Source organism: Acomys russatus, chromosome 13 (genome assembly GCF_903995435.1).
Source record: "Acomys russatus chromosome 13, mAcoRus1.1, whole genome shotgun sequence".
In the NCBI taxonomy this organism is placed as follows: Eukaryota; Metazoa; Chordata; class Mammalia; order Rodentia; family Muridae; genus Acomys; species Acomys russatus.
The window spans coordinates 71,183,185-71,197,408 of NC_067149.1; the positions used below are offsets into that span (position 1 = coordinate 71,183,185).

The following is a 14,224-nucleotide window of genomic DNA, read 5'->3' on the forward strand; positions in this document are numbered from 1 at the left end:
GCTCTATTTGCAAGTACTCCTCTATGCCAGAAGAGGGCATCAGATCACATCATAGATGGTTGTGAGCTACTATGTGGTTGCTGGGAATTGAACTCAGGACCTCTGGAAGAGCAGACAGTGCTCTTAACCACTGAGCCATTTCTCCACCCCTAGTATTGATACTTATTACCACAGTAAAGCAGCTGTGTTCTTTCTAAACAAGCTGTGGCTACTTTTGTAAATTAATTAGTTTATTGGTTTTTTGAGACAGAGTTTCTCTGTAGTCTTGGCTGTCCTGGACTTGCTTTGTAGATCGCCTGCCTCTGCCTCCTGAGTGCTGGGATCATAGGCATGTGCCAGGTACATTTGGAAATTTAAAAATGAAATTTAAAAAATATTATAAAAGTACATCTAGAAAACAAAGCAATGTGTGGAAAATCTAGCCACTCAAGCCAGTCATTTTCTGCAGCTATTCATTCTCACAGTGCTGGATACCTACTCAAAGGCAATGTGGAGAGGTTAGCTATCAAGTGTGTGAGCCTTCATCTCTGCGTTTATGAACGAGACACTTATTTATGGCTTTTCACTTTTTTTGTGATAAAGTCTCATGTATCCAAGGCTGGCTTCTAATTCCTGAATGCTAGGATTACATACATGTGACACTAGCTCTGTTTATGTGATATTGGGGAGTGAACCAAGAGGATCCTCAGCACAAAAAACATTTAATTTTAAACTTTTTTTTTTTTTTTAAAGGACAGTGTTTCTCTACTTAACAGCTTTGGCTGTCCTGAAACTCACAGAGGCCTGACTGCCTCTGCCTCCCAAGTGCTGGGATTAAAGGTGTGCGCCACCACACCTGGCAAACAATCCTCTTATAAAGTCTAAAATCCTACATTTATTTCACTTTATTACAATTTTAAAGATAGAGTTATAAGACTCTTGCGGGGAATAAGGTATAGCTATCTTCTATTGAGGCCATCTTAGCTTCCGCGTGCTATATTGAAGCGCACGTTCCTTCGGTGTAGGATGTCAAACGGCCCAGAGGATGACTTCATTCCACATGACAACCCAAAATACAGCCATAGAGGTATTAAGTGGGGTAGGGAGAAGGGTTAGTGGCACACATCTGTATTTGGAAGGTGGAGGCAGAAGGTTCAGGAGTTGGATGCCATCTTTGGCTACAAGAAATTTTGTTTCAACAAACAAATAAAACTGAACAAAATAACAACCTCAAAACAAACTGCTGAGAAGTCGGGGAAGATTATGAGCAGAGGAAAAGGGGTGAAACTGTGATCAGCAAGCTGGCTAGAAGGAAACAACAAAGAAGAGCCAGAAAATGTGTAAGACACTCATAATGAACAGGAGGCTACTGTGAGGCCTAGAGGGGAGCACGGCTCAAAGACAGAGTGCATGGCTACTGTGAGGCCTGCTCCAATCCAGTACAAAGGCTGACAGATCACACAATAAAGACCAGGTGTAACAAAGCAGCAGCTTCCACAGTCAGTGCCCTCTAGGTGAAGGCACTGTAATGATTTGGACAGGAAATGTAACCCCCAAAACTGTGTTTATGGCTGAGTCCCCAGTACAATGTTCAAATGTGGCCTGGCATCTGGGAGGTGACTGACCATCTGGACTCTAGTCTCATCAGTAGGTCAAGTCACTGATAGACGTACAATCTGATGGCATTAAGAGGTAGCAGAGGTTGCTGGAGAGATGGCTCAGAGGTTAAAAGCGCTGACTGCTCTTCCAAAGGTCATGAGTTCAATTCCCAGCAACCATATGGTGGCTCACAACCATCTATAATGAGATCTGGTGCCCTCTTCTGTCATGCAAGCATACATGCAGGCAGAACACTGTATACATAATAAATAAATCGTTTTTAAAAAGAGGCGGCAGAAACTAGGAGGTGGGTCCTCCTTGGATGCAGAAGGTTGGAGAGCACACCCTGGAAGGATCCAGTTTGTCTTAGCTCTGCTGTTCTCTGGCAGCCCTGAGTGGGCAGCATGACATGTCACGCATTTTCTTTTTTTTGGCGGGGGGGGGGGGGTTTCGAGACAGGGTTTCTCTGTGTAGCCTTGGCCATCCTGGACTCACTTTGTAGACCAAGCTGGCCTCGAACTCACAGCGATCCGCCTGCCTCTGCCTCCCGAGTGTGTCATGCATTTTCAAAGTCTTAAAATTTCTCTCTCTCTCTCTCTCTCTCTCTCTCTCTCTCTCTCTCTCTCTCTCTCTCTCTCTCTCTGTGTGTGTGTGTGTGTGTGTGTGTGTCTCTCTCTCTCTCTCTCTCTCTCTCTTCCTCTTTCTTTTGTTATTTTCAATACAGGGTTTTTCTATGTAACAGCTCTGGCTGTCCTGGAACTTGCTTTGTAGACCAGGCTGTCCTTGAAATCAGAGATCCACCTTCCTCTGCCTCCAGAGTGCTAGGATTAAAGAAGTGTCATCAATCAATCAATCAATCAATCAATCAATCTATCTATCTATCTATTTTGAGTGTCCTGGACTCACTTTGTAGACCAGGCTGGCCTCGAATTTACAGAGATCTGCCTGCCTCTGCCTCCTGAGTGCTGGGATTACAGGTGTGCGCTACCATGCCCGGCTCTAAAATTTATTTTTTAATGCTTCTTTTTCATCTTTTTCTCATTTATTGTCTGCTTATCACTAAACTAAAAGCAACTTAATGGTTGACCTTGATGTTCTTGAGCTCTGTGGGAATTTTATAGACCTCTGCTTGGATATGTGACTAAATTTGTTGGGGGTTGGTCTGGTGCTATGTATTCTAATGCTAATTACTGGCCCCCAAGATCTGATTGTAGCACAGATGAGCACATTCTCACATAAACCAAGTGATGTTCTGTAAACCTTGCTCCCCAATTTAAAGTTGATTGGTTAATAAAAATAGCCAGAAGCCTGTAACTGGGCAGGAGAGAAGTAGGCGGAGCTCAGGTTCCCGGGCTTGGGGTGAGATGGGGACCATGAAGCAGAAAAGAGAAGCAGGGTGAAGGAAGTGGCATGGGGCAGCATGGACCGTGAGCATGGGGCCCCGAGGCCTGGCCGGATGGAGCGGAAGCAGCCCAGGAGGGAACCATTATGGCAAGTAACTGGGGCGTGTAGCTGGGAACTAGCAAAATAGCCCAGAGGGTTGATATCTGCCCAGCTCCGGTGCCTTGAAGCCTTTATTAGCCTAAAAGGTCTCCATTACTTGGGAGCTAGCTGGCTAGAGAAGCCTCTAGATACTGACATCCTTTCCACTACACACGTTCTCTACGGTTTATATATTCTTATCTGTTAGAGACAGTAACTGTGGCTATCTTGTTTAGATAATCTAATATTTAGAATAGTGCTTTGTGTACAGTCAGCTTTCAATATATAGTTTTAATTCTGCCCTTCTGAAGTCTTTTAATTATCTTCTCAGCCACAGGCACAGTGTTTGATAAGTTATAATCTGTCTCTAACAAGCCTTGTCAAATTGACTTTCCATTATAAAAGCCAGTATAAGTCAACTTGTTTATTAGGCCTTGTGTTTGGAGGCAGTCTTACAATATAGCTGAGGCTAGCTTTGTGGTGTGCACCACCATGCCTGGCCTGCAGTGCACAGAGGGCCTGGAGAGACTAATGCACAGTGTGTGCTCTGCAAGCACCAAGGAGACGTGCAATGGATGGACAGATGTTTGAAACTTAAATGCCAATTTACAATTTTAATTTAGGTTGAGATTTAGAAAAGAAAGGCTATATTTTTCAGTTAGTAAATGGAGTGACCACATTAGGGGTTATTTCAAAGGCTATATTTTTCAGTTAGTAAATTGACCACATTAGGGGTTATTTCAAAGGCCAGTTTTTGGGCAAACTGAGATAGAATTAGCTAGCCAGAGGAGAGCATAGGCAAGATTCAAAAATAGCAGTAAGTTTAAATAAAATGTTTCAACTATTGCTTTCCTTTAATTTTGTTTTTTAGAGGAGGTGATGGAAACTGAAACCAAGGCCTCGTATGTGCTATACATGTACCTATTATACAAAATAAACAAATGTGATGAAAGGATGAAAACATGTGTATGTATGTGCATTCATATTCATGCTATTGGGATGAAACCATGTGTTCTACTGCTGAGCTACATCCCCAGCCACACTATAAATTGAAAATATTTATTATATATATTTGTGTGTGTACATGTGCCATGGCATGTATATGGAAGGCAAATGCTAACTTGTAGGAGTCAATGTTTTCCTTCCATCATGCAGGTCCCCAGGCTGACTTCAGCTCGTCTGTTGGCAGCAGCTCCTTCCCCTGCTGAGCCATCTCACCAGCTCCACCTGAAGTTTAAATCTTATGTAGCCAAGATGAAATTGAACTCCTGCTTCCACCTGCATAGTGCTGGGACTGCTGGGACTGCAGGTGTGTGAGCACCACTGCTGGGACTACAGGTATGTGTGTGCAGCACTTCAGGAATTGCAGGTGTCTGTGTGCAGCACTGCTGGGATTGCAGGTGTGTGAGCACCACTGCTGGTATTGCAGGTGTGTGTGTGCAGCACTGCTGGGACTGCAGGTGTGTGTGCACCACTGCTGGGACTGCAGGTGTGTGTGCACCACTGCTGGGACTGCAGGTGTGTGTGTGCAGCACTGCTGGGACTGCAGGTGTGTGCGCACCACTGCTGGGATTGCAGGTGTGTGTACCACTGCTGGGACTGCAGGTGTGTGTGCAGCACTGCTGGGACTGCAGGTGTATGTGTACCACTGCTGGGACTGCAGGTGTGTGTGTGCAGCACTGCTGGGACTACAGGTGTGTGTGCAGCACTGCTGGGATTGCAGGTGTGTGTGTACCACTGCTGGGACTGCAGGTGTGTGTGCAGCACTGCTGGGACTGCAGGTGTGTGTGCAGCACTGCTGGGATTGCAGGTGTGTGCGCACCACTGCTGGGATTGCAGGTGTGTGTGCACCACTGCTGGGATTGCAGGTGTGTGTGCACCACTGCTGGGATTGCAGGTGTATGTGCAGCACTGCTGGGATTGCAGGTGTGTATGGACCACTTCTGGGATTATAGGTGAGCACCAACCACGATGCCATGGTTAATGTGGTACTGGGGTTCAAATCCACTGTTGTACATGCTAGGCAAGATCTCTACCAACCAAACTACACCTCCAGTCTACAAAATATTTTTAAGTCTCCACAGGCTAAATCATCAGAAGTACTAGAGCAATGTTTATAAACTTCATCTGTTATTCAAACAATAAACACAGACTTGAGAAGCTGTGTGGCTTAGGCTGGAGAGATGGCTCACTTTTGTGAGTATGCACTGTACTTGCAGAAGACCCGGGTTTGGTCCCATCACTCATGCTGGGCAGCCCACGACTGCCTGAGCTATAGTTTCATGAGGTTTGATGCCCTTTTCTGGCCTCCAAAGACGTTTGCACACATACAATCACATAATTTAAAAAGGCACCTGCCTTTAATCTGAGCATTGTGGAGGCAGAGGTTTTCAGATCTCTGCAAGGCTGAAGGCAGCCAGAGTTCCAGGCCAGCCAGAGCCACACAGTGAGACTCTGTCTAAAGAAAAATAAAAGTGGCCGCATGTGGTGGCGCACCTATAATCCCAGCACTTGGGAGGCAGATCTGTGTGAGTTCAAGGCCAGCCTGGTCTACAAAGTGAGTCCAGGACAGTCAGGACTACAAGAGAAACCCTGTCTTATGCCATGAGCCCTTTACTGATTTGGGGGGGCAGCAGAGACTAAACTGCGTGGGCCTTTGATGCATTTTTCACTTATCTTTCACATTAGAATTTGCTGAGTCTACTGTCACCTGGAGGCCACTGAAGGTGCCTGGGACTCTGGTTTCCAACTCACCATTTGGCCAGGCAGAAGCACAAAGCAGCTGCATGCTCTCACACGCTCTCACACACTCTCACAGGCCCTCACATGCTCTCTGAACCAGAGCTGAATGCTTCTGTTTCACCTTGACCCGATGTGGCTTTCCACATTTCCCCACGAATAGCTACTTCTTCGGGAATCTATTCTCTTTTGAAACAGTCTTAAGACACACCCCAGAAATGGCCTCAAACTCTTTTTAGACTCTTCCTCTCCCATTCGCTAAGTACTGGGATCACCACTATGCTCAGCTCTTTCTAACTAGGGAAAACCCTGTGGAGAAGCTACTTAGGTCTTATGGCTTTGTATTCTCAATGGCTAAATTTTCTGTTAGATACAGGAAATAGACCAATGTGCTTTTACTTTCTATACAGCAAAAAGGGAATAAGAGCTGGGTGGTGGCGGTGTACGCCTTTAATCCCAGCACTCGGAAGGCAGAGACAGGTGGATTGCTGTGAGTTCGAGGCCAGCCTGGTCTACAAAGCGAGTCCAGAATAGTCAAGGCTACACAGAGAAACCCTGTCTCAGAAGAAAAAAAGGGGAGGGGGGAATAAGAGGTAGACACTAGAGATGGAAATCTAAATCAGGTCTGCAGAGCAGTGACAGGTGCTGAGAGGGCAATCAGCTGCACACTCCTAGTTCCTATCAAATACATTTAAAAATGAGGTCACTGACAAGTAAACTCTGGGTAGGGAGAGTGAAAGAAAGGAAACGGAGATGAATACAAGCATGCCTTTACTTCACCCACCCACCCACCCACCCAGTCACCCAGTCACTCACTTACTCACCCACTCACTCACCCACCCACCCACTCACTCACCCACCCACCCACCCACTCACCCACCCACCCACCCAGTCACCCAGTCACTCACCCACTCACTCACTCACCCACCCACTCACTCACTTACCCACCCACTCACCCAGTCACTCACCCACCCACTCACTCACTCACCCACTCACCCACCCACTCACCCAGTCACTCACCCACCCACCCACCCACTCACCCCGTCACTCAGTCACTCCTCCTCCTCCAGGGTTAGGGCTTAACCTCCGGGCCTCACATGTGCCAGGCGAGCATTCGCCACTGAGCGACAACCTTAACCTTCAGTGTTTTATAGTCTTAGCTAGTGGCTAGCTTGGGAGCTTTTTTAGGTGAAGGTCAAAAGATAACTCTGTGGCACTGAGTCCTTCACACCATATAAACGTGGGCATCACACTCAGGTCTCCGGGTTGGCAGAGAACCCTTTACTCACTGAGCCATGTCACCAACTTTATCTTAGAAGTTCAAAATATTTTTACAGCTGGGTGTGGCGATGCACACTTTTGATCTTATCATTCAAGAGGCAGAGTAGGGGAGTCTGTGAGTTCGAGGCCAGCCTGGTCTACACAGTGAGTGGTACGATGGCTGCACAGTAAGACCCTGTTCCAAAGAATTAGTTTTGAAACCTCTTATTTCTGAAGTTTTGAAAGAATTTATAATAAAAAAAAAATGGTTCTTAAATGGCTGATTCACTATAAAATTTTTCCCTTCCCCTTTCAGGTCTTTTGGGATAAGGTCTCATCTGTAGCTCAGACTGGCTTAGAACTGATGATCCTCCTGCTTCAGCCTGAGTGCTGGGATTACAGGCACATGACACCATGCCCAGCTAAAAGCTTTTATTCCTATTAACTTTCTACTGTTATTTCTACATTTTATGAAATAAATGGTTATCTTATATAAAGACAATCAAGCTCTGGACTATGGATCTGAGAGGCCTGGGGTTTGATTATTAGCACTGCCTAGGGAAAAAAAAATTCTTTGTGAATAAACGCAGTAGTATCATTTGGCCTAACGAATCCTATATAATTCTAAGTAGCAGGAGAATCATAATACCAATACCATGAGGTGCCTTCTATAAATTGAAGAGTCTGACTCCTAAGTTGGGTATGGTGATACAAGTAGTTCCGGCTACTTTTGAACTGAGGTGGAACCTACACAAAGTCTGAGGCCAGCCTGAGCATCATAGTAAGACCTCATCTCAAAGAGAAGGAGACAAAGTAAGAATCTGACTCTTAAGAGTCTTGGAGATGCACATGTAATTTTTCCTGAAAGTGGAAGAGGAGAACTTTCAAGAGTTGTCATCTGACCTCTACATAGACATGCCTGAATAAAAAAATAATTAAGTAAAATATAACAAAACATATTGAGATTATTAATGATGGTCCCAGAACGTTTCTTCAATAAAAAAATCAGTATATACCATATGGTACTCTAACCCTGGGAGAATAGCCTGCACAGCCCTTCACAGTTCGTTGTCTTTGCTCTGTACATCAACATGATCACTTTGGTAGCTCCTGTAATTTTCTCTGTCTTATAATGAGGAAGCAGAGATTGAAAACAGGAAATTTTTTATTATAATATTGAGCCATATCCTCAATCTTTACAAAACAATTTATTTACTTACCTATCTATCTATCTATCTATTATTGTGTATACAATGCTCTGCCTGCATGTACACCTGCAGGCCGGAAGAGGGCATCAAACCACATCATAGATGGTTGCGAGCCACCATGTGGTTACTGGGAATTGAACTCATGACCTCTGGAAGAGCAGTCAGTACTCTAAACCACTGAGCCATCTCTCCAGCCCCACATCCTCCATCTTGTGTAACACTGTGAACATCTCATCTCAGGTGTTGTAAAAGCCTTCCTTTGCTTTGCTGAGACTCAGAAAGGCCAAGTGGCTTTCCCTAGATTCATGTTTTGTAACATTGCTTCCTCTGTTTTATCCTCACTGACAACACGAGTGAATTCTAGAGGGAGACGAGCCCATCTAAAATGGTTCTTCTGCCGGTGCAGTGGCGCTCACCTGTGATCCCCGCACTTGGGAGGCTGAGGCAGGTGGATCTTTGTGAGTTTGAGGCCAGCCTCGTCTACAAAGTAAGTCCAGGACAGCCAGGGCTGTTACATAGAGAAACCCTGTCTCAAATAAAAATAAAAATAAAATAAAATAAAACGGTTCTTCTCATGGCACTATAATGCCCGCTCCACTGAACTAATCTCTCAAGCTGGGTGTGCTGGCCCATGCCTGTGTATAGTCCTAGCACTTGAGAGGTGAAGCCACGAAGGTCAGGAGTACACAGTGCAGGGTACACAAGACTTTATCTTATCCCAACACCTGCTTACCTGGTGAATCTGTGAGGTGTTCTTGTTTCTCTTCTCTATCCTGAAACTGAATTAAATGTGACCACAAGGCAGATTTCCCCTGAAAGTACAAGGTACAGCATTTTCACTTTAAAGAAACAATTCATCAAAAAATAATTTCTTATCAACGTCAGTGTTATTATATTGGTCACTGAACAGTTTTGCCACACAGACTCCTCCATTCTTAGCCTTGGGACTCCCCTGACCCCACGCCCTACAGGAGACATTTCACTATAGCGCTGAGCCACACCTTTAATCTTGTGTGACATTGTAAACATCTCATTTCAAGTGTTGTAAAAGTCTTCCCTTGCTTTGCTGGGAATCCCAGCAAGAGCCTGGTCAAAGAACAAGCTCAGAAGGCCAGGGCGGCCTCGACGACCTCTGACCTTGGCTCATCTGTTGCTTCGTTGTATGCGATTAGACCATAGTAATAACCTTGGAATTTAAGAAGTAGCTGTATGTTGATATACAATATCTTTAGGTTTATGGAACAGCAATGAGAGTAGAAAACTAGGAAGGGGAAGGAGAAAGGGGGTGCCTTTCAGAGAGGGTACCCTGAAACAAAAGCAAGGAGACCATTTGGATTTCCCTGCCCTGAACTATTAAATAATTTAAAATAATTAAGAACTTTTGATTTTGGTAAGCTTTTTCCCCCTGAGACAAGATCTCTCTCTCTCTCAAAGATCCACCTGCCTCTGCTACCTAAGTAATGGTCTAACAGGGCCCCAGACCTTAACACAACTGACTCCATGATGGAAGTGCCATTCAGACTGTAAAACTCAATACACAGACAGCACCACCTGCCCAAATTAAAACAAAGGCCTAATCCATCAAAGTCCATAATTATAGAAAAGTCTCTGAATGTACTAAATTTGATATTTGGCTTGTGTAGTTTTGCCTCTGGCTAACTGCTCTTGTTAACTGGAGTATGTCCACCCAGGACATGGTTTTTGTGCTTAAAAGCTCAACCTGAGAAAGGCTTGGGGCTACCCTGGGATTCTATTGGCTTAGACCCATGTCCCAGCAGTCGTGTCTGGTGAATGCCCCACAACATTTTGGAGGCCCCAGCGAGATCCCAGAGCAAGACTTTGAGACACTGGGGGCCTTGGAGCCCCGTGGAGTAAAGAAGAGCGTGATGATCAGGGGACTTCTGGGGGTACGAAACCTGAGGTTCCTAGGGCTCCCTGTGTTCAACCACTGCCTGATGTTTGGGTGGGTGGTCACCTGGTCTGCCCCCTCCAGAGGTGAGTCTGGTTAAGGTGCCTTCTGTTTGGACACTTAAGAGACGTCGGACACCGCTTCTGATCTAGTGTCCAGGACCCGGCTGAAACTATGTTTTTAATGTGAGACCTTAGGGATAAGGAAGGGTTGTGGCATAACAGTGATATGTTTGTGCGTGTGTCAAACTGATTAAGGGCTCAGTTGTACTGGCTGGTTTTGTACCAACTTGACGCAATCTAGAGTCATCAGAGAGGAAGGAGCCTCAGTTGAGGAAATGCCTCCATGAGAGCCAGCTGTAAGGTATTCTTTCCATTAGTGACCAATGGGGGAGGTTCCTTCTAGACTTGGGTTCTATACAAAAGCAGGCTGAAGCCAGGCAGTGGTAGCGTACACCTTTAATCCCAGCACTCGGGGAGGCAGAAGCAGGAGGGTGTGTCTGAGTTCAAGGCCAGCGTAGTCTAAAAAGTGAGTCCAGGACAGACAAAGCTACACAGAAACCCTGTCTCAAAACCCAAAAACCACAACAAAACAAAAAAGAAGCAGGCTGAGTAAGGCACAGGAAGCAAGCAGCCCCCTCCATGGCTTCTACATTGGTTCCTACAGCCAGATTCCTGTCCTTGAGTTCCTGTCTTGATTTCCTTTGATGATGAATAGCAACGTAGAAATGTATAAGCTTGTTGCTCCCCAACTTGCTCTTTGGTAACGGAGTTTGTTTGCAGCAGTAGAAAGCCCAGCTGAGTCAGAGCCAGTCTCAGAGAGCAGGATTCCTGCCAGAGTTAGGAACCAGCTTCAAAGAGTAAGAGACAGGTCCAAGAGTTCTCACATGCAGCTGGATATTGCCACCTCTGGACATAGGAGTTTGTGGAAATATCAAGGCTTGTACACCAGCACAGGAGGGATGTCCCATAGCCCCTAATCAGGACTCAGACTGAATAAAACAGCTGATTTCTGCTCCAGCCCTAGAATTTCCAGGTGTCTCAAAACCTTTTCATCTGTTTGTCCATAAAACAGAAGACAAAAGGGGTTTTACCCCAAACTTTGGGGCCATGGTAATGCCCTGTGACATACTTGACCAGTGACTGGACCCTGTAGCCATAGGAGGGCCCACCTGTCTAAGAGCTGGGGCAGCTATTGCTAGTTAAAAAAAAAAAAAAAAGCAAACAGGTTAACTCTGGGCCAAGGTCTTATGTCCCCTGGACCCCACGGCACAGTTGAGGCCCTCCTCCGAGGAGCACCAGGGCAATGGCTGTCTAGCGACTGTGTGACCCTGAGCAACCAGTGCAGTCACCAGCGGCTAATAAAGACTGTCTATTGGCTTAGACCCACGTCAGAGCTGTCTTCTTTGGCGAATCCTACAATAATGAGACTGAAGGCGTGCACTACCACACCGGCTTGGTTAGCACATTTTCTTTTTATTTATTTATTTCTCTCTCTCTCTCTCTTTTTTTTTTTCTCTTTTTCTCTTTTTTTTCACATTTTCTTATCTGGAGAAAATTTACTGTAATTAACAGAGGATATAATTTCTGTAATGTGTATAATTTTATGCTTTTCTGTTTGTCAGTAAAAATCCTCCTGATCATAGATTTCCTTCCTTCCTTCTGTTTGAAACAGTCTCACTGTGGAGGTTTGGCTGTGCTGGGACTCACTTTGTAGAGCTGCCTGCCTCCCAAGCGCTGGGACGCCACGGCCCAGGTTGTGTTTCTTTTGCTTGAACTGGATGGTGCAGATGTGTGTCTAGTCACCTTGTGGCATCTCCTTGTCACGTTTCTCAGTCTTGTGTGGAAGTTATAGAAGGACTCGCAGGTGTCACTTCTCCTTCTACCACGTGGGTGGCACAGGTCACACTCCGACTCAGGCTTGGTGGCCAGCGCCGTTACTTGCTGAGCAACCTTCTCAGTCTCACTCTTGTTTCCCTCCTTCCTTCTGGTTTTTGAGACAAGCTTTCTGTGTCACCCTGGCTGTCCTGGTAGACGAGGCTGACCTCTAACTGATCCACCTGCCTGTGCCTCCCAGATTAAAGGAGTGCACCACCACCACCTGGCTTTCCTTCCTTTTTTAGGACAGGGCCTCGCTATGTAGATCAGGCTGGCTTCAAACTAATAGAGATCCACCTGCTTCTGCTTCCTTAGCACTAGGATTAATGATGTCTGCCACCTTGAACAGCCCCTTGCCATGAGTAAGTCCCTCCACTGGCCATGCCAGCAGCAGCCTTGAGTTAGTTACCTGTTTGACCTGTAAGCCATGGCTCCATATCCTCTCCAGGAGGTCACAGAGGCTGGCGATCAAGGTGTTTTCCTCCAAGCCAGTGATGTTTGCTTCCCCATGGCCCAGCTCCACTGCCTCATGTCCCATCTTCTCTACCAGCATGCGTTTTGTCTAAAGACATTATGAGTAGTTATAATTTACCACACGGTGAAGCCCAGAACCAAGGAATCAATTACTAGATCCAGCTTCCTTCATTACAATTTTAATTACAGATTTTCAGTCACAATGTCTTAATCTGATTGGAGCAATATCTTCTCTATTTTATTATGTCAGAGAAATGGATGGACAATAATGTTTGTAGGCATTCACTGTTGAAAACACTTACATATAACTTATATCATTAACTTCCGTAATAGTATAAACATCCTAGAACTTCAGGAATAGCTTTGAGTATAGACAACGTACTGACACCAGAACGTCATCCTGTCACCACAACTTACCCTTCACTGACTCCAACATCTGGACAAACTAAAGCCAAAACCACAACACACACCCGCAGCTCATTCTGTCCTTCCGTCCGTCCTTCATTCCTTCCTTCCCTTCTTTTGGGACTTGCTAGTTTGTGAGTGAACTAGGACCCCAGCCTCCTCCTTTTTCTCTTTTTTGCTTACAAGGATGTACCAAAATATGAAAGCCAGTTCCAGGTAGGTTACTTTGCTTCAACCTTAGCTGGCCTCACGTATGTACAGTGAGGAAGTGCACAGCTCCTCTAGGGAGGGTCTTGTCTACATCACTTGTATACACTGACATTGAAAGCAGCACTTTTATTCAAGATGCCCACGTTACATAAAAAGAAAAAAGTTCTTTTATATTGCTACCCTATATAAATGCAAGCTTTGAGAGGACAACTATATGTAATATAATGGCCTATAACACAGCTCAGACTCTCGCCTTAGCATGCCCACATGTACGAGCACACGCAAGGCTTTCCACAGGCATACACACACACACACAAGCACAAAAACGCGCTGCTTCTCATGTTAGTGAGCAGCATTCTTCATATAACCTAACTTGCTGAGGAGGAAGACAATCACTCAGCGCTGGGGAGATGGTCTGAGTAAGAGAACTTGCTACACAACCCTGACCACCTGAGTTCAGGACCTGGAAACCATGTAAAAGCCAGGTGAGATGGACACATCGGTGCTGCTTTGTAAGATTTGGAGTGAAGGTCACGGGCCTGCTATTTTGAAACAGCTGTAATAGCGGCAAGAAACAAAGAGGCTGCTCCAAACAAGACAGACAGTAAGGACTGACTCAGCTGTCCTGAGCTCTATGTATGTGCATGCATGTGCTCTCTTTTGCCTTCACGGGCACTGCATGCATGTAGTACACAGACATACATACATGTAAAACACCCATAATCATAAAAAATTAAATAATAAACTTTTCCCCAGAAAAGCTACGGGCACAGATGGGGTTGGCTCATCTCATGTTACATCCACACACAGTATTAATGTGAAGGCGCACTGTCTGGCAGCAGCATACGTACCTTCATTCTGCATTCTTTTAATAAGCCTTCTACAAATTTCCAGTTGGTTTGTGCAATCACAGCAGGGGAGAGATCTGACAGTTTTGGTTGCCTCAGGTTTTTTCCTATGGTTCGTGCCTCTTGCATATATTTCTAAAAAGTAGAGGAGTATTTTTAATGTGTGAACATCACACATTATTTTCTACTTAAAACTTACACGTATGAATACAACAAGCAAGCTTTAAAAGTCAC

General features: G+C 45.3%; 1 protein-coding gene across 2 annotated transcripts in view; it reads right to left on the reverse strand.

The window, feature by feature from the left end:
- The window catches only part of Dennd5b (DENN domain containing 5B), a 145,435-nt gene that overhangs the window by 27,613 nt on the left and 103,598 nt on the right, over positions 1–14,224 (reverse strand). For both annotated transcript variants that reach the window (XM_051155629.1, XM_051155628.1), the window contains 3 exons: positions 13,994–14,125; positions 12,463–12,615; positions 9,001–9,079 (listed from right to left, as the gene is read on the reverse strand). In XM_051155629.1, the coding sequence (XP_051011586.1) occupies positions 9,001–9,079; positions 12,463–12,615; positions 13,994–14,125 (364 nt within the window). The remainder of the gene's footprint in view (positions 1–9,000; positions 9,080–12,462; positions 12,616–13,993; positions 14,126–14,224) is intronic.